Source organism: Diospyros lotus, chromosome 15 (assembly GCF_014633365.1).
Source record: "Diospyros lotus cultivar Yz01 chromosome 15, ASM1463336v1, whole genome shotgun sequence".
In the NCBI taxonomy this organism is placed as follows: domain Eukaryota; kingdom Viridiplantae; phylum Streptophyta; class Magnoliopsida; order Ericales; family Ebenaceae; genus Diospyros; species Diospyros lotus.
Window position 1 is genome coordinate 4,727,257 of NC_068352.1, and position 26,241 is coordinate 4,753,497.

General features: G+C 36.6%; 1 protein-coding gene across 1 annotated transcript in view; it reads right to left on the reverse strand.

Moving 5' to 3' along the window:
- Positions 1-7,382: 7,382 nt before the first annotated feature.
- Positions 7,383-26,241, reverse strand: part of LOC127791907 (putative DUF21 domain-containing protein At3g13070, chloroplastic) — a 96,667-nt gene continuing 77,808 nt past the window's right edge. Inside the window, exons 14-15 of the mRNA XM_052322082.1 lie at positions 12,113-12,408; positions 7,383-7,508 (exon numbers count right to left, since the gene is read on the reverse strand). Of these exons, the coding sequence (XP_052178042.1) occupies positions 12,160-12,408 (249 nt within the window). The 3' untranslated portion in view covers positions 7,383-7,508; positions 12,113-12,159. The remainder of the gene's footprint in view (positions 7,509-12,112; positions 12,409-26,241) is intronic.

Here is a 26,241-nt window from a genome sequence, read left to right on the forward strand (position 1 = left end):
TTATTTTTCCTTGCTTGAGTAAAAAAAGTTGTCCACCCTGAACATCTTGAGTGACAACTCCAATGACAAAGACAACAACAATACAAGAATTATAATGTTATTGAATTAGTGCTCTAAGTCTATACACTCACCTAATATTAAACATAGAAAACATACCCCTTAAATCAATAATCAAAGGACGTCATACGTTCCTAATGCTCATCAAAACTTTTCCTTTTAAGTCCGAAGAAAAAACAAAAAAACAAAAAGTCCCTTTGGAAGTTGGTGCATCCCATGAACGTCGGTTATACATTTTGGGGTTTCTCATTCACAATATATGATTATAAAATCATATGAAAGACCCACTGCCACGACTTAATGACACTCATCTCATATTTATTAGGTCTCTTTATAATAAATAATATGATAATAGATTTAGTCAACAAGACTGTAGTTTCTAGGAAATGAGGGGGATGATGAACCATCTTCTTCCACACAGACTTGGACCTAATTCCTGAAAGAAGATGAGCCACATCTTCTTTAAAGAATTAATTAATATTATGGTTTGGAGTTAAAATTAATTAATTAATATGTGTACACTTATAGTTAGATACTTTAAGCTAATAAATTAGAGCCATCATTTGGTGGTGTTGGCGACAGCCCAATCCTAGTGATAGTGATTAATGGTGGAACCATGATATATCAAAATAAAGCTAAACTTATAATATGTGATTCCCAGGTGTACGTGTCCAAAAAAAAACAAAAAGAAGTTTGAGTTTGATGTAATTAAATGATTAAAATATCTTATGTTTTTTATGATCATCAATTAAATATAAATTATTTTATGTTTTGATTCTTACATTTTTTAGTACGGTTGTTACTAAAATATAATAATAAACTTATTTATTAAAATATTCTAGCTCCACATCTGCCCAATTTACAACTTCTTTATCCAGTTCGAGAAATCCTTCACTAGCTAGCTCATATTTGTCAATTTAAAAATCTCGAAAATAACATTGAGAACCTTGTCTCATCCAACCTATAGCTACGTAAGGAGCAGAAATCGTAGAGCACAAACTAACTCGTCTTGCTTTTTATATACCTATATATATTAACTTACATGTTAGAGACTAAATTAATCGAGGAATCCAATCTTTTATCTTCTCTAAAGAACTCGGATCAAGATAAATTCGAGTGATCGGTACCATCATCCCCTGCTAATTAGGTGCATTTGTATGCACAAAATTTGGGTAAGAATCAATTCAATTCTTCGTCAATATTTAGCCATGAAAAGTACACTAATGCATCAACCAGCCCTACGAGCAGTTTTGAAACTTGGTTGTCATCACAGGCGTAGCACGATTGGTATTCGGGTAACAGATTGCAGACAATGAGGTAGATTCAAATCATGACAATCATAGTGTGAGAGTTTCACCATCTTGTGAAAATGACTTTTTATGAACACCATACACTATATCTCAAAAACCGCCATCTAATTTATCTATCTCACATACATGGAGCTGTGTGTAAAGAATCGATTTTCTTGCTCACAAGCTCTTTGAAACTTGGTCTCAAAGAATCGATTTTCTTCGTTAACCAGAAAGTGCTGTCTAATCAAAGCAGCTGCTTCGGCGCAATTTCACGTTGAAAATTAGGGTGACAAACCGATGATTTTCTTCCTGGAAAGTACACTTCTATTTGGAGAAAGTTGGTTGGACCAAGTGCTCGGACCAAGTGCTCTCACTTGCTTGGTCCAACTACCTTTTTGATTTAGCTCAAGAATTACACTGAAGCTGCGCTTTACTTTCCTAGTTCTTTGATCAAAGCTTGATGTTATCGTTGGTTTGACTTGTATTTATATAAAATAGTAAATATTAAATAAATCACTAAATTATCTCCCCAACTCATTTTACTAAGGTAATATTTATTAAAAAAATAATATTATTTATCTAAACAAAAAATAAATTTTTAATCTAGATAAATGGTATTAGTCTTGTTAAAATAAGTAAGATAAATTTATATCAAAATAAGGTTAGAATGTTTTTCAAACAAAGATATAAAATAATCAATATCAAGTTGGAAAGTATTCTAAAATTTTTATTAAATTATTTTTTTTTTGAAATACAATGGAAAATTTATGGGTTATTTTTTCCTATCTGGAAGGTCTAAAATAAGTTTATCTAGAATGGGAAAAAATAAATTTATTTAAAAAATCTCAAATAAGAAATCACGTGATTTTTATTCTAAGGATAGACAGACAAATTTAACAAATACAATAGAAAATATTTTTGTTTGAAATACTTTTCATATCACATTTTTTTCAACTTATATCTTGATTAACAAATATTACCTAATAAAAAAAAATGCCTTCTCTTGGTATAAATAGAAATCTATGCTAACGGATAGAAAATCAGTTAATAAATTAAGTACAATTTATTTTGAAAGATTTTTTACTAGATGTTATATATTTAATTATTTATTTTTAATGTTTGATTAACATTAGATTGACTTGGTTTATATAGCTTTTAAAATGAAATAAAATTAGAAGAAGAAGTCAAGCCGGGCGGATTTACATATAAGCTGTCCTCGATTGAAGCCCAAGGCAACCTACTATCACATTTAAATTTTTATGATAAAAAAATTATTTTTTAATAATAGCCCAACCTAACCCATAGTGGTGGATCTAACCCATGGGCTGGGTAGGCTAAGCCCACCTAATTTTTTTTAAAAATGGGCTCATCAACCTAATAATATAATATTATTTTTTTGCCACCGACCCTCTTTACAAACCTTTCTACAAAGCAAACCCTTCTCTCTTTCTCTCTCTTGCTCCATCGCTCGCACTCATTGCCTCCTTCCTACCCTCTCTACCTCTCTCTTGCTCTTGCTTGCTCACTCACTTGCCCTTGCTCTGGCTTGTTGCTTCTTTCTCACTCTCACTTACTTCAACTAACACCCCACCCTGTAGAACCCCCTCATTAATTCTCTCTTATTTTTTTCTTGTCTCCTTTGATCTTTATCTCTTGAGGTTTTGGCCCCTTGGAACTTCCAAATCTAGTTCATCTGAGCTTAAATTGTACAACTAGTATGTTTTCTCTTCTATGATTCTCTTAATTGGCTCATCAGCCATCACTCTGAATTTTTGTCTTCTATTTGACCAATCTTTGATGTTTCCTACTTTCTTTAATTGATCTTAAACTAATAATAATGCTATGTATAATATGTGTAATTGTTATCATTTTTCAGAAAGAGAAATTATCAAACCAATGAAAGTTCAATTCTTAATAGGCAAAATCAATCTACTACATCTACACCAATTATTACTGAGCAATTGTTTAGTTACTTAAGAAAGAGGGCAACATTAAAAAAAAAAAAAAAATCACTTGACAAGAAGGTGAAAAAAAGAATCACTTTCTATTGACATTTTACTCACTTCCACTCTCCTTTTTTCTTACTCACTTGAACTACAATCATATAATTTATATATACTTTCTTAGAGCATATAGGATAAAGGAAGTTCGCATGAATGATTTTGCTACATAAAATTTCTTAGATAAATTGTTATATCTTGGGAAAAAAATGTCGTAATATCCGATATAAAAGGAGGAGTTTTTACTCTTAAGAGAGCGCATTAGTGGGCCGACTCAGATTTACAATCAGGTTACTTCTAACTCTGTTTTTGTTTTCTTTTAACATTATTATTATTCGAAATCTTATTTAATTAATAGAAAATATTAGACGGTATATCCACTTTAATTAATATTTGTCCATTTTAGATATTTCTTTTGAGTTGTGAAAAAATAAGTTGATAAGACTCGTAAAACCCAATAATGTGATTTAATTAAGTTTTTAGATTTAAATTCATCTTAATATTTAATTTTGTGTGATATTAAAAGATGTAGAGATTATAAATTATTGGGTTGTTTAATGAGAAGTTCTATTAAAAGAGATCTTAGGATTACATCTATTCTTTCATCTAGAATTCAATTTTTTATTTAAATAAAAAGTTGTGCTTATTTGCCCTTATTGATAACTTTTATGTAGTTATTGAAGAGCAAAAAGGAATACTTAAGTCAGAATGTATAAATTTTCTATTATTGATTCAATCCCAACAATGTCTATCGACAATTCAGGTTAAAAAAAAAAATTCAAATATCTATAAAAATTAATATTTCTATGACCTAGATCCTCTTTTAATTTTATATATATATATATATTATTTTAAATATTAAATAATAGGGTATAACTGACAAGACAATGATTAATTAAATTGTCAGTATATGAGTTGTGGCCGACACCTCATTCATCCTAGAGATGTCAAAAGGGCCGGCCTGGCCCGAGTCGGCCCACGGGTTTTTTAAACTGGCTGGGCCGACCCTTTTACTAAAAGGGTCGGGCCGGGCCCGAGGCCTTTTGCCATGGATAGGGCCTGGCTCGGCCCATGGCCCCCCTACAGAGGGGTTGGGCCAGCCCGTGGGCTAGAGGGCCAGGCCGGGCCCTTAGCCCACAGGACCTAGCGGGTCGAGCCTAGTGGGCCTGACCCTTTTTTTCTTTTTTTTTAAATAATTTTTTTAAAAATAATACATATAATATATACATATATAAATATTAAAATAATACATATATAAAAATTAATTTTTTTTAAATATTTTCTATCTTAATTCTCAAATTTTAAATATTATTTCATCATTTTATATTTCAAAATTCTATATGCCTTATAAATTTTCTTGTGAATTGATATGAAAAATAATGTACATATAAAAAGGAGAATATTTATTTATAATTTAAATATATAAAAAATTTAACTTAAAAATTTTAAATAAATTGATGGTTATTATTTATATATATTGCGAAATGTAAATACTTTAGTATCCAATATCAATAATTACTAAAGAATAACAAAATTAAAAAAAATAAGTAAAAGCCTAACTGACGAGCCCAATGGGCCATGGGTTGGGCCGGGCCGTGGGCCCAATTTCTTTGGTCTGGCCCGTTTGAACAGTAATGAGCCAGGCCAAAGCCCAACTTGTCCCGGGCTGAGCCGGCGAGCCACCCGACCCTTTTGACATCTCTAATTCATCCTCATTCTCCTGTTTCTCTCTGTTTTTTTTTTTTTTTTGTAATTTTCGTCCCTTACTTCGTAAGTCTGCCTTAAAATAGGACCAAGTCCTAATCAAAGGCCCAACAAGAGGACAAAAATGTCTTACGCGGCAAATATATATTAGCTGGTTAGAGAAAATGATTACCCGACAAGAAGACATCTTTTTATCTGTCTGACGCAAGGATGACACAATTTGTTTATCTCAACCTAACAACCATTGATCATTCTAACTCTCGGGAGTGAACAAATTTTAATTTAACCAAAATAATGGAATTGAATCGATTATAATTATCGATTCAAATCAATTCAATTAATTCAGTTTGATTTTTAAATTTAATAATTTTAATAATTTCAATTCAATTTAGTTTTTATAGTTAAAAAAAATTGAATTAACTTAAGTGAGTAAAAAATCATTTTTACACGAATAAAAAAAATTAATCAAATAATATCATTTTTATTAGAGTAAACAAATTTTTTAATCGAATAATATTATTTTTACTTGAATAAAAAATCTTTTTAATTAAACAATATCATTTTTACTTAAATGATGCTTATTCTTCATTGAGTAACATTTTATTTTGATTTTCATGTATAAAGCCACTTTTGGTTTCCCATCTCTCGAGAGCTAAAGTTGACCCAATTAAATTATGAGGCTTTAGTCCATGAGAGTAAATTATTTCATTTTTGTTCTCACGTAAGATGGGTTGGTGAAGAAGACCTCTATTCCCGGTTCTTCTTTCAACAAATGTTATCGAATTAAAACTATCACCATATTTATAACCTTATCCAGGCTGATAATTCTCCCACTTTATTTGAGAAAAAGTTATTCTATGCGTCCTCCTCATTTTTCATACTCTCTTAGGTCCCTAATTTTAGTGGCCTACCTTCTCTCATGATGAAGTTGCTATGCATGTGGATTACTCACTCTCCCCTGATTATTATGATATGGATATCATAATAATTTAGATAAAATATTAACCACATTGGGTTGAGTTCAGAAAACACATGTAAAACCCAATCGTGCATATAATTATGTGAATAATTAATCAAAAACAACTAATTATATACTTATATAATTCACTCTATAAATCTCAAATTCTAAATCTTTTTGTGTCAACGATGTGTCTCATACATCATCCACGTAAAATTAGACAGTGAAATCAGAATTCACATTCCTAAGTCAAAGGGGATTAGGACACATCTAATTTCAACTTCATTTCTCTAGACACTAGTGTGATAAATACAACATAAAACTAATATTGGCCGGAGGTTGGGCTAATAGTCCAGCATCTGGCCGGAAAATGACCGGCCAGCAACAGAATGTTTGACACTCCAATGAAAGGGAACACTGCCCTTCATAGATGGGCATTTCTTCCCTTTGGGGTCAAACTGGAAAACCTATTCTTACATAACAAAAGAAAGAAATATTGGGGCAAAAGTAAATCATCATGGCTTATTCAGTTTTTACTGCATCTAAATAACTGCATCTAAATAAATGCATTTTGGTATAAGTTTCCAAAACCAAGGACATGTATTATGGCCAGGAGGGCATCGACAGCTCTTTAGGCAACATTTCAACACAATTGCAACCACCCTTTCATCCATAGAGTAGCCAGGCCAGAACAAACCCCCCAAAAAACCCAAAGAAACAGCCAAAACAAAACAATGAGAAACAACGACATGCACACATACCTCTTATTCCACCAGGGGGCCTTCCAGACAGGAGCCAGAAACTACATCGGATTTCCTTTTCCGTCAGTTTCACATTCACCTAAAGAGAGCTCCTGACATTGATGTAGTAACTTTCTTCTTGGATGTTTGCACAATAGTTGCTGATTTCCCCCCTCCCCCCTCAACACCACCCCCCAATTTCAAATACTATTTGCATAGCCCTAAATGACATCCGTCTCTTCCTATATAAAATAGGGTTACAATCGTTTTTAAGAACCCCTAGCAGCAGCCAACACACCGAGTCTTAAGCCAACATTCTCAGTTGGATTCCTCTAACAAGTGCAGAAAACCAAAGTATCCTTCTCTACCATTCCACCATTGCTAGTCTCCTAGGAACGGTCACACAGTTGCGCTAGCCAATGGAGATGGGAGAGAAGCGAGAACTTACTGAATCCCAAAATGCCAATTCAACTGCGCGCTATGACCCATCAAGATTATTTGCCACACTCCACAACAAGGCTGCCACGTCAAGGTCCTCCCACCGTCCAACAAATCTTTCAGATAAAGTGTTCTGATCTCCAGAGTCCATCATCAAGACTTCCACCTTTGGCAAATTTACTGCATACAGACAGTCATGTACGGATCAAGTAACAATGACAACTCAGAAATCTATACTCTCTCTTCATTGAAAAAAGCATTTATACATGTTGTCTTATTGTTATTCCCGCCTTAATGATGTTTTACTGTCTCACTCTACCTTTTGTTGGGTTTTTTAGAAACAGGAAAAGAAAACAGCCAAGTTTGTAAGCAAGAACAATGAGAGGTTGAGACTGCAAAAATGTCTACATAGCATCGTTGATTAAAACTGATATTTATATGTGAATTCATAACAGAAATTCAAAAAAAAATTCAGCCTTATCTGATATCTGTTGCATCTAACAGCCATATCTCCTAAGGCACAGCAAAAGAAATAACAAACTTCCTGGTCTTTTGGTCATATTTCAGCATATGTTTTTGACTTGTTCAACCAGTTTATCAGCCACCTCAGCACCTTATGCAGCTCCTGAGACACGTCATTCAACACTCCTCCTTGGCTCTAGAGGTGCAAACTCCAAGCCTTTGCCTCAAGAACTCGAACCTAACTTTAGGAAGCGCTTTTGTCAATATGTCAGCATTTTGATTTTCAGTCTTGCAGTAGACTAAGCATACTTCACCATCTCTTTGTACCTCTCTTAAGAAATACAATTTTATTTTGAAGTGTTTTGTCTTTCCATGAAAGATAGGATTGTTTGCAATTGAAATTGCAGCTTGGTTATCAACATAAATCTGTGTGCTTCTCTTTTCTTCCATGTGTAAATCAATCAGCAGCTTCCTTATCCATAGGGCTTGATTCACAGCTGCAGCAGCTGCAACATATTCTGCTTCAGCTGTGGATTGTGCTATCACATCCTGTTTTTTAGAGCACCATGAGAAAATACCAGAACCAAAAGTGAAACAATAACCAGAGGTGCTTCTCATATCATCAATGCAACCAGCCCAATCACTATCAGAAAATCCATAAAAAATGAAGTCTTTAACCTTACTGAACTTAATACCATAACCAATCGTACCCTTGATGTATCTAGCCACTCTTTTTGCTGCTTGAAAATGGACTTCACTAGCACAATGCATGTATCTTGACAACAAACTTACTGCATGCATTATGTCTGGTCTTGTTGCAGTCAAGTACATTAGGCAGCCTATCAAGCTCTTGTAACTTCCTTCATCCACCTTGTCAGCACCATCTTTGCAGAATTTTTCCTTTTGATTCATTGGAGTTGCTGTAGGCTTGCACTCCTCCATGCTGAATTTTTTCAGTAGCTCTTTGGCATATTTTTGTTGACAAATGAAGATTTCATTCTGCTGCTGTTGCACCTCCATCCCAAGATCAGTCATCTCAAAGACATTTTTCATTTCTTCTTTAAACTTCTCAATCAGTTCTTCATTGTTTCCTGTTACCAACAAGTCATCAACATATAAAGATACAATAATCACATCTATATCTACCTTTTTGACATATAATGTAAATTCACTCAAGCTTTTTGTAAAGCCTAAGTCTGTCAAATGTGAATCAATCCTGCTGTACCAGGCCCTTGGGGCTTGTTTCAAGCCATATAAGGCCTTTTTCAGCAGATATACCTTGTCCTCAAGTTCCTGGACAGCAAACCCTTCAGGCTGTTCCACAAAGATCTCCTCCTCTAATTTCCCATTTAAAAAAGCTGACTTGACATCCATCTGATATATAATCCATCCTTTTTGTGCTGCAAGAGCTAGCAGCATCCTTATTGTGTCTAGTCTGGCTACTGGGGCAAATGTCTTCGAGAAATCCACCCCAAACATCTGTGCATATCCCTTGACAACCAGCCTTGCCTTGTGTTTGTTCACAGAACCATCAGGATTAAGCTTGGTTCTGTAAACCCATTTGACTCCTATGGCTTTCTTGTGTGCTGGTCTATCAACCAACTCCCAGGTATTGTTCTTTTCAATCATCCTGAGCTCCTCTTTCATTGCAGCTTCTTCATACCCTGCAGGCTCCAATACTGCCACATTGCACCTTTGATAGATATCAGCAAGTGTTCTAGTGCCTCTCACAGGAACTTCATCTATGTTGTCCTTCTTCTCCAAGAACTCTAGGTCCTTGTTCTGTTCTGCATCTTCCCAATTCCAGCTTTCTGTTTCAAGAAATTTGATATCCTTGCTAACAATTACTTTGTCAGTTTGTGGCAGATAGATCCTATAGGCTTTTGAAATATTACTATAGCCCACAAAGATCCCTGGTTTTGCTTTCTTGTCAAGTTTATCTCTCTTCACCTATGGAATATAGGAAAAACACAAACAACCAAAATTTTTTAAGTTTACTAACCTTGGTTTGTAACCAAACCAGGCTTCAAAAGGAGTCTTTCTTTTTAAGGCTTTTGTTGGTAGCCTATTGAGCAGAAACACTGATGTACTGGCAGCCTCTGCCCAAAACCTTTTTGGCAACCCTTTCTCATGAAGCAGGCATCTTGCCATCTCCATAATTGTTCTGTTTTTTCTTTCCACGACTCCATTTTGCTGAGGAGTATATGGAACTGTAAACTGATGTTCAATCCCTGCATCCTCACAGAACTTGTTGAATCTGTTGGAGGTATACTCAGTCCCATTGTCTGATCTGACCACCTGTATTTTGCAACCACTTTGGTTTTCTACCCATACTTTAAATCTCCAGAATGTATCAGCAACCTTAGACTTGAACTTAAGAAAGTAAATCCAACACATTCTTGTGAAATCATCAATAAAAGCAATGTAATACTTACTTCCTTTCAAAGACGGCGTTGTTTGAGGTCCTCCTACATCTGTATGGACCAATTGCAGCCTCTGTGTAGCTCTCCATGTCTTGTTTTGAGGAAAGGGAAGCCTTGTCTGCTTCCCATATTGGCAGGAAGCACATGCAGGGAGGTTTTCCTCCAATTCAGGTAGGTCTTCCACCAAATTGTTTTTCTTCATAAAAAGTAGGGCAGCATGGTGAAAGTGCCCTAATCTCCTATGCCATAGTGTAGCATTACTGTTCTCTCTTATAACTGCAGCCTGCTCTTCTTCCAGTGGATTCAAAGCAAAGCTTTTGCTTCTCATCTTGACTTTAAACATATCTTTTCCTTCTGCATCCTTGATCATACAGCTCTTGTCTTGAAACAAGACCTTAAAGCCCTTTTCTAGCAATTGACCGACACTTAGGAGATTTTGATCAATCTCAGGCACATATAAAACATCAGGGATGAGTTTCAAACCTGAGAGGCTTTCAATGGCCACTGTACCCTTGCCTTTTACTACAATGCGAGCACCATTTCCAATCTTGACTTTGGAAATGATAGTTCTATCAAGCTCCCTAAAGAGCTCCTGATCAAAAGTCATGTGGTTTGTGCAACCACTATCTATAAGCCAGCTGTCACTAGAGCTGTTGCTGGCAAAGCAGGTTGCCACAAACAGCTGCTCCTTCTGGAATTGATCTGTCACAGCCTTAGCTTCACCCTCTTCCTGCTGTGTTCTGCAAATTTCTCCATGTGCCCTATCTGACCACACTTTCTGCATTGAACATCTGGCCTCCACCAGCACCTTCTTTGTGGATGGTTAGTCTTTTTGCAATGAGGGCATGGTGGATATGTTTCACTCTTGTTGCTGTTGTTGTTGCCTGTACTTGGTCCAGGCTTCTTGTTGTTGTTTTGCCTCTTCTTCTTGTTCTTGCCTCCTTCATTGTTTTGTAATCTGGCTTTAAAGGCACCCTCCACCGAACCTTCTTGCCTCATGAGCCTCCTTTGCTCCTGTGCTTGTAGTGCATTAACAAGTTTTGCCAAGGAAATGCTTGACAGATCCTTTGACTCTTCCAAAGAAGAGATTTTAGCTTCATACTTCTCAGGTAATGTAACCAGAATCTTTTGTACAATCCTCTCATCAGAAAGTTCCTTACCAAGTAATCTCACCTTGTTTACAATGCTGAGTAGTTTGTCAGAATATTCTTTGATGGATTCTGACTCTTTCATTCTTTGCATCTCAAATTCCCTGATCAGGTTCAGCACTTGCATGTTCTTTGTCCTATCATTGCCTTGGTATTCCTTCTTGAGATACTCCCAGATATCATTTGCAGATTCTAGGTTCATGATTCTGGTGAAAATTGTGTTTGAAACTGCAGAGTACAAGCAAGCCTTTGCTTTTGATTTTCTGGTCTTTCTCTCCTTATGGTTCTTGATCTGAGCAACTGTTGGATTGTCAGGCAATGCAGGAACTGCGTAGGCATTCTCCACTGCTTCCCATAAATCCAAAGCTTCCAAATGAACTGTCATTCTGACAGCCCAGGCTTGATAGTTGTCACCATCAAAGACTTGTGGTGCAACTAGCGGGAATGATCTCTCTGACTCCATTTGATCACATATTTGTGTGTTGTGTTTGTGCGGAGGGTTTTGATTTGTGTTTTGGCTCACTCAACTCACAGATCCCTTAAGAAATAAGGCTCTGATACCAATTTGTTGGGTTTTTCAGAAACAGGAAAAGAAAACAGCCAAGTTTGTAAGCAAGAACAATGAGAGGTTGAGACTGCAAAAATGTCTACATAGCATCGTTGATTAAAACTGATATTTATATGTGAATTCATAACAGAAATTCAAAAAAAAAATTCAGCCTTATCTGATATCTGTTGCATCTAACAGCCATATCTCCTAAGGCACAGCAAAAGAAATAACAAACTTCCTGGTCTTTTGGTCATATTTCAGCATATGTTTTTGACTTGTTCAACCAGTTTACCAGCCACCTCAGCACCTTATGCAGCTCCTGAGACACGTCATTCAACACCTTCTTTTTTGGTGCTGTATGAAAGGGATGACATGTGAACAATGTAATTACTGTTCACTGGGATGTTCATGATCATGTTCACTGATTGCAAAGCCAACAGAAGAATCGCCGTCATCTCTGTTCTGGTATGGAACTTCATGGTACTCGGTCTTATCTAAGTTTTGATCGCTATTCCATTGCCTTTTCATGATTTTGGGAACCAAGTTCGCTATGTCTTTTGACTCCAATGCCACATCGGCACCGTATACACGCTCAAACCGAACTGCACTAACCTTTCTAGCATTTCCCGCTAATATCTGCAGTAGAAACAACATGACAACCAGTAAAGTAACTGAATGACCAATTACAGTTGTGTATCTGTTGTCTTTGCGCTCTGCCAAATTACTGAGCAATTATAAAGAAAAACACCACCATGGCTTAAATCTCACTAGGTGGGATACAATTATACGTGCGTGCGTGCGTGTGTGTGTGTGTGTGTGTGTGTGTGTAGGGAGAGAGAGAAATCCCACACTTTTCAAACATTACACTAAATTCCCCAACCATTCAAAAGTTTTATCAGATTACTCCCTTAGGTTAAATTTACTCAGGGCGGCCCTAATGTTTTATAAAATTACACAGATCTCTTAACAATTTTTGACTACTGGGTGGTCAGTGTAATTTTCCAAATGTGAGGGGTACCCACTTTAGTTTAGTCAAGCCTCAAGGGTACCAACTATAATTTACCTAAAAAAGGAGAAAAAAAGAAGGGGGGGGGGGGGGGGGGAGTGGACAATCTTTTCTTGCCAAAGCAACAAATTTTCTTGCTTCCTTTGATTTAAAAAATTAAGAAAATAAAAAATGTGCTATTATAGGAAGTCATCTTTTTATGCCTTTCATATGGAGCAATTAAACATTGATCTATATCAAACGTATTATAGGAAGAATATGCACAAAAAATTGGGTTTCTTAACAGTCTGTTAATAGATTAATAACAATGCCAGATAGATGTGCTTCTTAATATCTTGCACAATAGCTATACTAATAAGAACTATTTTGCGCAACTTTCGACAGACCATATAGCAAAACCTGCTTCCTTCTAGCGTTCTCCCATCATCTTCCAATTTCTTCTTCTTCTTCTTTTCCCCTATTTTTCAACCTTTCATTCTTTGAAACTAGAAAGCTAATTCTCAATTTATTCTTACATGCCCACCTGTTTTCTAGGGTTCTTTTCAGGAACTCAAATAAAATGGAAGAGTTGTTCTGTTTTCTGTGTTGCAAATCAGCCATTATCATCCTTGAATGCACAGAAAACTTATCATAGAGATACATAACCCAGGAATCACTCTCTCTCTCGACAGGCACATAAACAGCCCAAGCAAGAAGCACATTATGGCATAAATAAAATTTAGGTGACAATAATATAAATTCATGCTATTCAACTTGTGTTGAATCAATAATTGACAAAACAACTACTCAAAACCGAACAAACAACTATGAACTGCTTGAAAATGGCAGGCTGTTAAATTTACACATCACAAGTGTAGTTTAATTGAAACAAAATTTTGACAACATATCAACCCTTAATCCTCCTAGGTGGGGTAAAACAAAATTCTGAAGCAAATAAAAAAAATTCTACCTAATTTATTAAACCAAAAACTCAATGCCAAAATTTTTAATGGAAATCACACAATGTTGTAAACAGCAAACATTTAATGGAAATCACTACTAATGACTTCAATAACAAGATATCATGTAAACCTCATGTGTGTAGAAAAGCTCTTAGAAAATATCATAAAATACTGCACCAGGTGAAGAAACTACCCAAGAACTGCAAGAAAAAGGCTGAAAGGCATACCTCAACTTTAAAAATTTGGTGTTTTTCTTTATGATCTTGGTGGTCAGGTTCTGCTTCAGCATTTTCATCAGGCTCTTCTTGGTTTTCCTTTTCAAGAATTACTTTTATGGTTTCACCAGTCTTGGGGATTGTTGGGAGGAGTCGAAAGCTCAACCCTAATCAACCCCCTTAATACTCAAATAGCAGCGACCAAAAACATATACAAAAGAATGGACAGAGAACCATAAACAAGCATAAAATAATGAACACAATATAAACACAAGAGATTTACCATGGTTCACCCATTAAAGAGGGCTACGTCCACGTTGAGCTCCGACAAAGGGAGTTCACTGCACTATAGGGATAAAAATTTACAGCCAGCGAGCCATTGATTACAAAACCAAAACAACAACTCTCTGATCTCACTGTACAAAGAAAAACACCCTCTGAAAATTAGCTCGACCCCATAACCACAATCTAAGGTTAGAGGTTTACAACTTAGAGAATAGAGCAAAAACAGAGAACATCCAAAAACTAAGAGAATGAGAACAGAAGAATAATCAGAACAAACCCTAATGCAGAAGATAATCGGAGGCCGTCGCTCTTCTGACCCCGAGGAGACTATAGCTGATATAAAGGCAACTCAAACGGTGGAGATCGAGTCGTATAAGGGAAAGAGCAGAGCATCGGCGATCGGGAAAGAGGCAGGCTAAAAGACAAGAACCAGCACGCCAAATGAAACGGCGGGGAGGTTGCCGTTTTGGCCCTCCACCTTGGGCCCAAAACGCTGTTGTTTTGGGCAGCTATAAGGGTTGCCAAAAAGACCCTCCAGCCCCTGCCAGAAACGGTGCCGTTTTTGAAGCTTCACTTACAACAATCTCCGCCTTGAAGCTTCAAACATTAAGGGACAATCCACTAAAAGTGCATCAAGCTACAACCTATGTCATCATCACTCAGGATGTTTGGTCTTTCAACCAACTATGACATGCAGCAAGTCCAAACAGTGTTTGAACTTGGCTGCAGTCACAATCTTTGTCCCCATATCAGCTGGGTTGTTTTCTGTTGGGACCTTTTGAATAATTACGTTCTATTTGGCTACTTGGTCCCTTACAAAATGAAACTTTACATCTACATGTTTGGTTCTCTCATGATATACAGGGTTTTTACATAAATGTATGGCACTCTGACTATCAGAAAATACTACAACCTTACCTTGTAACATATGAATTTCCTTTAACAAACTTTGGAGCCAGATGGCTTCTTTGAAGGCATCAGTGACAGCCACATATTCTGCCTCAGTGGAAGACAGTGCAACCAAAGGCTGCAACTAAGACATCCAGCTGATGCAATTCCCTTCTAGGGTAAAGAAGAAAGAAGTTGTAGATTTTCGAGAGTCCCTATCACTAGCAAAGTCAGAGTCCACATATCCAATAGATTAGAAACATCACAATTCTTTTTATAAATTAACCCAATATCAGCAGAGCCATTAATGTACCTTAACACATACTTTAAAGCTTCCCAATGAATTTTACCAAGATTAGACATGAATCTACTAAGTAGAGAAATTGAAAAAGCTAAATCAGGCCTGGTACTAATCATTGAGTACATTATGGTTCCAATGACATTAGCATATGGGATGTTTTCCATTTTAAGCATTTCAGAGTCAGACATTGGACACTGTTTTTTAGATAAGATGAAGTGACCAACCAATGGAACATTTACTGGTTTACAACCAGACATGCCAAACTTTTGAACAGCTTTTAACAAATAATCATGTTGATGAATTTTCAAACAAGAGTTATTCCTATCTCTTTCGATAATCATTCCTAAAATTCTTCTAGTAGGTCCTAAGTCTTTCATATCAAAGTTGGTATTTAACAAGGATTTTAACTCACAAATTTTAGACTTAGACTTGCTAATTAATAGAATGTCATCAACATACAGCAGCAAATAAACAGGAGTCTCAGATAAGATGAAGTAGAAACAGTTATCATATTCACTTCTGTTAAAACCAATTCCAATTACAAAATTGTCAAATTTTTTATACCATTGACGTGGAGATTGTTTTAACCCATACAAGGACTTCTTTAACAAACAAACATGATCAGGATGTTTTTTGTTAACATAGCCTACTAGCCGATCCATATAAATTAATTCTTCTAAGTTCCTATGTAAGAAAGCAGTTTTAACATCCAGCTGTTCTAATTCTAAATTATACTGAACAACTATTGCAAGCATCATTCGAATAGTTTTAAATTTAACAACAGGAGAAAATATTTCAGTATAATCAATACCTTCCCTCTGGGTAAACCCTTTAGCTACTAATCTAGCTTTAAACCTTAAGGGATCAGAGGGTAACATACCTTCTTTAACTTTGAACAGCCACTTACATTTTATCAACTTCTGCTTCTGAGGTCTTGGGACCAGTTCCCAAGTGTTGTTTGTCATCAAAGAGTTCATCTCTTCGTCCATACCTAGCTACCATTTCAAACAGTCATAGGAGTTGACAGCCTCCTTATAGGAGGTAGGCTCACTACTTCTCATCTCCAAACCTGCCACTGAGGCACAATAAACTAAATCTGAGTAAGAATATCTTGTAGCAGGCCTTATAGTCCTCCTGCTTCTATCTCTTGCCAGTTGGTAGTCCCTTAGGTTCTGGTGTGGAGAGTCATATTGCTCTTCCTCACCTTCAGGAGCTACAAATGGCTCCTCATGATCACTTTCATGATCAGAGGGTAAGTCAACTTCAGGGTTTGAAACATCAGAGGAGGAAGTAGCTGGTAGATCAGGAACATCTGTCGGCTGCTCCACCTCATTCTGGGTATTACCAGTTATAGGGAAGTTATCTGGGGTGCCAGGTATGGGATAGTCTTCCAAATTTTCTGATTTACAAGGGAAGATAGATTCATTAAATATAACATCTCTGCTAATTATTATCTTGACTCCACCTGAACTCCTATCCCACAATCTATATCCTTTTGTTCCATCTTGGTACCCCATAAAAACACATTTTATGGATCTAGGATCCAATTTTCCCATGATTAGTGGGCATATGCCTCACAACCAAAAACCTTAAGATAATTGAGATTTAATTTTCTGCCTGTCCATTTTTCTTCTAGACACTTTAAGTTCAAAACAGTGGAAGGGCTATGATTTATCAAATGGGCAGCAGTGGAGAGAGCCTTTCCCCAAAAGGTTTTAGGTAGGCCAACTGTAAAGAGGAGGCATCTAACCTTTTCTAACAAGATCCTGTTCATTCTCTCAACCACCCCATTTTGTTGGGGTGTATTCCTCACGGTTTTATGCCTAACAATGCCATGTGAGTCACAAAACTCATCAAAGTCTCTATTACAGAACTCTAAGCCATTGTCAGTTCTTAGGGTTTTAACCCTTTTGTCTGATTGGTTTTCTACTAAGGCTTTCCAAGTTTTAAATTTGTCTAAAGTCTGATCCTTAGTTCTAAGAGGAAAAACCCAAACCTTCCTTGTAAAATCATCCACAATGGATAGAAAATATATGTTCCCACCGATAATAGGCTTTTGATGGGACCCCACAGATCAACATGCACATACTCTAAGCATACCTTCGCCAGGTGAGTTCCTGAATGGAAACTCATCCTGTGTTGCTTGCTTAGGATACATGACTCACAAAAGTTGAAAGGATATGTAGGCACTGAACCAAGGTAACCTTGGTTTGATAGAGCCTTCAGACCTTTCTGGCTCATGTGACCAAGTCTCAAGTGCCAGAGATCTGTTTTATCAGCTTTAGCCATGCATGCAGTTGAAAAATTAACAGAGGGTAATGAATAACCATTTAAAACATATAGGCCATGTTTTTTAGTACCAGTGAGAATTAGTTGTTTATTCTTAAAGACATGTATATTCCCTTTTTCTGATTTATAAGAATAACCTAATTCATCTAAGGTTCCAAGAGATATAAGATTCCTTTTTAACCCAGGCACATATCTAACATTTGTAAGAATCTTAATCTTGTTATCATGCATTTTCAAAGATATATCACTCATGCCTTGAACACAACAAGTTTGATTGTTACCCATATAAACAGTTCTTGTTTCTTTGTTACTAAAATTTTGAAACCACTCAATGTTTGGACACATGTGAAATGAACAACCCGAGTCCATTATCCATTCATTATCAATATTGAGCTAGAAACAGTAAGAACTTCAGCTAGATTATTGGAGCTACTTGTAGCTACCAATGCATCCCCCCCTTGTTTTTGTTTCTTTAGCAAGTCATAACAATATTTCTTTATGTGACCCTCCTTCCCACAATGATAGCATTTCCATTTAGGCTTTTGCTTACCCTTTTTACCCTTACCCTTAAAACTTGAACCTACAGTTTGGTTACTGTTTCCTATGTTATTTCTCTTATCAGATTTACCTTTAACAAACAGATTGTTAGCTGGTTTCTTAGATGCATTTAATTCTAATTTTCTTGCCTTAATTCCTGATATAACAAGATCTAAGCTAGGCACAATATATACCAGTATACTGTAAAGCATGTTTAACCACATTGTATTCATCAGGCAGAGGATTTAAAAGGATCATAGCCTCACTGGTATCACCAAGGGCTTGATCAGTTCCTCTTAACAATAAGCTAAGTTTGGTAAACTCATCTATGTTTTCATCCATAGATTTAGAAACATTCATCTTAAAGTTAAATAGCATACCCTTTAAATAAACTAAATTTGGAGCAGATAAAACAGAGTATAATGAATCAAGTTTATTCCACAGTTCAAGGGGGGTATTCATGCTATCTACTTTACGTATAACACTATCACCAAGATGTAAGAAAATAAGATTGAATGCTTCTTCCCTTACCTCATCAGCTCTTGAGAGCTGTTCTGCTGTCCATTTCTCTTCGTTGGATTCAAGTCCAATAAGCACTTTATGATGAGAGAGCAAGACTCTCATCTTTTTCTTCCAACTACCGAAATCGCTTTTGCCATCGAATGTACCGATTTCAAATCGGGTTGATGTCATCTTCGCTTTGCACGAAGGTACCCTAGGAAACCCTAGACACTGACCAAACTCACTCAGTAAAAATAATAGACCGACGAGAGACTTACAGTAAACCCTAGGAATCCCAAAAAGACAACACAACACCAATAAACCCTAACCAAGATAAAAAAAACTTAGTCGAATGTATAGTGAGTATAAAAGGCTCTAATACCACTGTTGGGAGGAGTCGAAAGCTCAACCCTAATCAACCCCCTTAATACTCAAATAACAGCGACCAAAAACATATACAAAAGAATGGACAGAGAACCATAAACAAGCATAAAATAATGAACACAATATAAACACAAGAGATTTACCGTGGTTCACCCATTAAAGAGGGCTACGTCCACGTTGAGCTCCGACAAAGGGAGTTCACTGCACTATAGGGATAAAAATTTACACCCAGCGAGCCACCGATTACAAAACCAAAACAACAACTCTCTGATCTCACTGTACAAAGAAAAACACCCTCTGAAAATTAGCTCGACCCCATAACCACAATCTAAGGTTAGAGGCTTACAACTTAGAGAATAGAGCAAAAACAGAGAACATCCAAAAACTAAGAGAATGAGAACAGAAGAATAATCAGAACAAACCCTAATGCAATAGATAATCGGAGGCCGTCGCCCTTCTGATCCCGAGGAGACTATAGCTGATATAAAGGCGACTCAAGCGGTGGAGATTGAGTCATATAAAGGAAAGAGCAGAGCATCGACAATCGGAAGAGATGCAGGCTAAAAGACAAGAACCAACACACCAAATGAAACGACAGGGAGGTTGCCGTTTTGAACCTCCACCTTGGGCCCAAAACGCTGTCGTTTTGGGTAGCCATAGGGGTTACCAAAAAGACCCTCCTGCCCCTGCCAGAAACGGTGCCGTTTTTGAAGCTTCACTTACAACAGGGATATATCCAAATGCCTCACAAATAAACCCTGATACTGTCTCATACTGATGACCCTGAAAAAAGAAAGCAAGATAGTATATTCAACAAATGGCCTATGTTCCTTGAACAAAAAAAAGGGGAAAGAAAAAAAAAAAAAAAAGTATAAAGAGAAAGAGACAACGCTTGATAGGCAAAAGTCTATGTTTCATAAAATGGGTACATAACAACAAACAACCATAAGCATAAAAATGGATGAGGGAAGAATCACGCCAATAAAGAAACAGAGGATTGGCTGAAAACTAAATACTCAGAACCGGTTGCTACAATGGGTATAGAAACATGTCATCACTGCATACTAGACATAAGAACCACGGAATTGCATACAAGGAATAAAGTGAAAAATTGATTTTGGCCAACACCCAAATTCCTATCTTATTGATATTGCATCGACAGTCTTTTGCAAGGGAAATAACACCAAGGCAGAAATGAGTTCTAACCATGATCTGACCAAAATTTGAATAAATGTAGTTTTTTGATCATCAAGGAAATAAAAAATAATAATAATAATGAAAAGAAATCATGCACGTTAGTCAAGCAGAATAGATCCCTCCAACATAGTGAAAAGTCCTCCAAAAGAAAGGGAAAAAAGGTTAATTGGTTTGACTCATATATATGGTTGACATATTTGCTCAAATATTTTTCCTGATAAAGAAACTCAAGTTCAAGTATCTCCAAATTATCAAATATATTTTAACGTCCGTCTTCTCTCAGAACGCGCATTATCTCAAGATTTTTGAAATATTTTTTTTTAACATCATATATACAACATAAGTCTCTCAATATAAATATCCTCATCATAATCATTTTCCGACAATCCCGATTATACCTTCTGAGCATATCAAAATTTTAAAAAATTAATAGACTAAGACAGGTATTATCAATCATATCAGCAGAAGTAAAATCAAAACCTCAATGATATATAACCAATAAATTCCTTTTACAATTAAATAACCAAATCGATGTTTCACATCAAAATATCAAAATATTACATAACCTCTTAACATCGTAATCATAGACAAACACCTATGAAAACTAAACATAACAGATACATCTCAACGACATCATTTCCCTTGGCGCCACTGCTTTCACTTGGAACGTTTGAATATTCCAGATACATAGTCCAAATTAGATGCTGAAAAAATTAAGTGAGAGTTCAAAAATATTTTCATAAATATATGTAAAATCATATATAAAACCAACAAATCCTGACATGCCCTAGCTAGAGGTGTCAAAAGGGCCGGGCGGCCCGCGGGCCGCCCGGCCCAGCCCGTGACGGGCCGGGCTTTGGCCCGGCCCGTTACTGTTCATACGGGCCGGGCCGGGCCTGGCCCGGCCCCCATTGGGGGGCCGGGCTAGGCCAAAGAAATTGGGCCCACGGCCAGGCCCGGCCCGTGGCCCGTTAGGCCCTTATGGGCCGGGCCCATGAGGCCCTTATGGGCCAGTAAGGCCCTTACTCATTTGTTTTTTAATTTTGTTATTATTTAGTAATTATTGATATTGGATATTAAAAAATTTAATTTCGCAATATATATAAATAATAACCATCAATTAATTTATTTAAAATTTTTAAGTTAAATTTTTTATATATTTAAATTATAAATAAACATTCTCCTTTTTATATGTACATTATTTTTCATATCAATTCACAAAAAAAATTATAAGGAATATAAATTAATGAAATAATATTTAAAACTTAAGAATTAAGATAGAAAATATTTTAAAAAGAAACAAATTAATTTTTATATATGTATATATTATGTGTATTATTTTTAAAAAAATTATTTAAAAAAAAAAGAAAAAAAAGGGCCGGGCCCACCGGGCCCGGCCCGTTAGGCCCGTGGGCTAAGGGCCCGGCCCGGCCCTCTAGCCCACGGGCTGGCCCGGCCCGGCCCGGCCCAGCCCCTTTGTAGGGGGGCCGTGGGCCGGGCCGGGCCCTATCAATGATAAAAGGGCTCGGGCCCGGCCCGACCCTTTTAGTAAAAGGGCCGGCCCGGCCCGTTTAAAAAGCCCGTGGGCCGACTCGGGCCGGACCGGGCCGGGCCGGGCCGGCCCTTTTGACACCTATAGCCCTAGCCTAAGAGAATCCCACAAAGCACTTAGCCCTAACCGGGAAAAATGCAATCTCTCTAAAGGCGACAGGATCACATCGACCCATTGGCAAACACAATCTTGCTTAAGAGGGATAACCTCGACATATAAACTCGGGAATCACCCCATTATCATTGTTAGGCATTACGCTCCTACTCAAAAGCATTCCAAAACCCAAAGCAACCCTAGTCCCAAGAGTATCACATCAGCATTATCCCCGAAATCAACGACACCTCGGTATTAATGCTATTGCTCAAAGGAACCTAGGGTGGTGCCCACTCTTAGCCCCGCCATTTGAGCCAACAACCGGGGTGGTGTCCACTCTCAGCCCCGCCACATGAGTACCGTAGGGTGAAGTCTGTCTCAACCCCGTCCCAAGTGGGTCACATAGCATCAATCCCCGGCACGCATCCCAAGTGATGTCACTCAAGGGTCACGTCACAGGTTAACAACCCACTTCCCACATGGAAAACACATAACATGTCAATGCCGAAAATCATATCATGCATAACATAAAATCAACATTTCAATGTATGCAATTTACCATACGAAATTCAATGCATGTGTAAATAATCATTTGGACGAACCATCGCACGAAACCAACCACTTATGATAAATCAAAAGTGATCAAAAGTAACAAGAATATGCACAGGAATTGAATTGAACAACTCACAGGAAACCATTCACATGCCACAAACAAGTTTTTCCGATAGAACCACTCACCTTGGGCTAAATTCAAGATTCCTCGAAATACGTGCCTGACGTTGATTCTTGTGTCAGGCGCTCTATAGTTCAACTTCGAGCATCAACGATACCCTAGATATCATATGTATTCAAAGGAAAATCAATATCTATTTTTCCAATTTTCTCTAATTTCTTCCTAATTTTCTCTCGGTAATTCCAAATAAATACCTATTTAAGCATTGTTTCCAAATTTTTCTCCACAAGAATTATTAAAACAATATTTATAAGCCTCTGAAATTTTCTGGAAATTTTCCAGATTTTTCTCCTATTTTCTCAAATTTCCATAATTACTTTTCCTTCAAAAAATTTATTTTTCCTTGATTTCATTCGAATCTCCTCCATAAAAAATTACCAAAACTCATAAAATAAATTCCTTATCCTTCTGAAATTTTCTCATAATTTTATAAAAATCCCTCATATTTATTTTAAATTTACCTTTTCTTTCAAAAATCCAAAATAATTATCTCTTCAAGAAATTTTCAAGATAACAATTCATAAAATAAAATATTCCTTTTTCTTAAATTTTTGAATATTTTTTCATAATTTTATTTCCTTTAATTCTATTTTTTCTTGAATTTCCTATATTTTCAATATTTAAAAAAATACAGAAATTATCTCTAATCATCTTCTCTGGCGACAGCACACCGAGAAATCGAACCGACAACACCAGGCTGCTCCTCTCCCATAGTCGATCCCAATGGTACCCTCTTGATTAGAAAACACCACCGGAAGCTCTCCAATTTGGCCAAAAATTGTCGGCCCAAATCGCCTGCCACCGAACTCTAGTGATCCAAATTGACCTCCAATTCGAACTTCGATTGACATGAAAATTTTCAGACTAGTTGCCTATAGCTTTGCGACCAAAAGCCCCTTATTGGATCCTTCGATTGATCACTCTACAACCTGATTTAAACACTCACACAATATGTATATAGGCGGCCAAATATATATATGCGAAAACATCCCCTATACTACTCCAAAAACTCTCAAAATTTCCAGAATTGCTTCTCACAACCTAGGGAACAAAAGCACCTTATCCCCGACCTCTAATTCGCTCCCAAATGTGAGAAATCCGAATTAAAATCTTTGATGCAAACTCTCGACCATACCTCTACTTGCTGATTTGATGAACGGTGGCAGCTATGGCGGCCATACCTCTCGTTGTAATTCTGGTTTTTTTTTTTTTTTAACATGATAAACTATAATATTTTTTATTAAAAACAACTATAATCTAATATATCCTTTCTTTTAAACATCTAAATTTTGAGGTGTTCCATAACGGCAATTCAGTTTTCAACCTGAACTGAAATCGTATCGAAAATTAACTCCGATCCGATTTCTTTTGATACTAAAAATCCTATCTTGTGATGCTTAGCAATGACATATCATTTTCCTTTGAAATATCAGTCTCGGGACATTCCCTGCAGCTGATTCGGTGATTTATTTTACTATCAAACCCACTTTTCGATATTCCAAACTCCTCGAAATTGTATGGCAACCTTATACCAATACGAGGTATTACATATATCCTCTGTACAATTCAAATTAGAACATCTTCTAAGAAATTAGTTGTGGATTCTACTTCTTGGTCAAATGATTATTTTGGAGGGGCAAGCAACAGAGGGTGAAAAAACATCTTCTAAGAAGCTATGATGGGATCTGAGACCACTAGAAGATTGTTAGAGATGGGAAGGATAGGAGCCTAGAGAGAGAGAGTCCCAGTGTGTCTTATATGAGAATAAGTGGATAATGGGAATAATCTGTGAATGACATTCCAAATTGCAAATTATATGGAAACTGGACCTCAAAGGTTAATTCGCATTAGAAGTACTTTTGCTTGTGCAGTGACATGGGCTAGGTAACTCACTCTCTTGGTCTGGCACGGATCATTGACCCTTCGCTTTGAGGTGATAGTGGATCCTCAGAATAGTTAGGCAGTTGCTGCAAGTCATGGAAAGTGGGGTTACTCAATTTGCCCAATGATACGAAGCTGTAAGAAGATGCAATTATGCCTTAGAGCACAAGTGACCCAGCCGAGCGGGGAAAGTGCATGCAAAATGTGATTTATCCATCTAAGCCAAACGAGTGGCTGAGGTATTCCACATTATACATGCGCTTGACGGATGTCATGACACTTTGAGTTGGTGACATTCTAAGGGGGCATTACTCCACAAGACTGACACCTGGCCTGATGGGTCATATTAGATATTGTCACATGGTGCTAATAGATGGCTTATCACAATTGTAAAGCATAAATTCTAGGTATTGGGGAAAGAAGACTGTAAAATACACTTTCCAAGAAAGAATTAACAGAAAGAAAAGATAGGTAGATGGACCAGAGTGTGCAGATTTTAGCAGACAGCTTAGTGAGTATCAAATATGTTCCACAGAAGTTGTTCAGTCAATAATTATGGTAGGTAACAGTGAATGAGTCAATCCCCTCCTACTTGTCTTTCCAAAGCTTAAATTTAGGCCAGCTATATCCAACATGAGAACTATGTGTGCCAACACCAAGAGATTTTTGTGCATTTGAAAGAAATTCAAACATATTTTGAAGATAAGACAACATTAATTTAAATGTCATCATCTTCTTTCTAGCATGCCCTAATGTATAGAAACGATTTTCATCCTTATTTTTCCAGTTACCTTACCATCGCACAAGCATATCATGGATTGGTGTTTTGTTTGTTTTCTAGTATAAAATGTTGTTTTAGTTTAGGGAGTCAAACATAAGAAGAATATTAATCCATTTTAACATGAACTGTTGAGCCAACTTGCTCCATTTAACTACTAATTAAGTTTTGACTATTAGTTTTGACTATTACTATAGTATTTTGACAGTTACTACAATACTTTGATGATTGCAACAGTATTTCGACCGTTTGCTATAGCACACTAAAGTATTTTTCAACAAATGCCTATAAATGCCCCAAGCTCGTTTTGAAGATCATCAATTGTACATTTTGAACATACAAAGCACTCACAAGTTCTCAAACGTGACAACATTTTTCACATAAGGTGCCACATCAAAAAAAGAGTGTGTAGAATGATTATTGTTAGAGGAAGTTGCACCAATGTAGCTAGCACGGAATTGGTGGAGAAGCTGAATTTGTCAATTCAAACACATCCCTGGCCATACAAGCTACAATGACTGAATGATTGTGGTGAGATTAAGGTAAATAAACAAGTGCTAGTTTCATTTTCCATTGGTAGGTATTGTGACAAGGTTCTTTGTGATGTTGTGCCAATGCAAGCTGATCATATCCTCTTAGGAAGGACATGGCAGTTTGATAGGTGGGTCAAGCATGATGGATACACTGACAAATACTCTTTTGTAATGAATGGGAAGTCTGTTACCCATGTTCATATAAGATTGCCACATAATTTCGATAAGTTTAGAATACTGAAAAATTGGTTTGATAGTAATTATAAGTACCAAATCGGTTGTATGGAATGCCTCGGGATGAAATTATCTAAGAAAAATGATATGGTCTCGATGACCTTTCCGAGATAAGATTTAT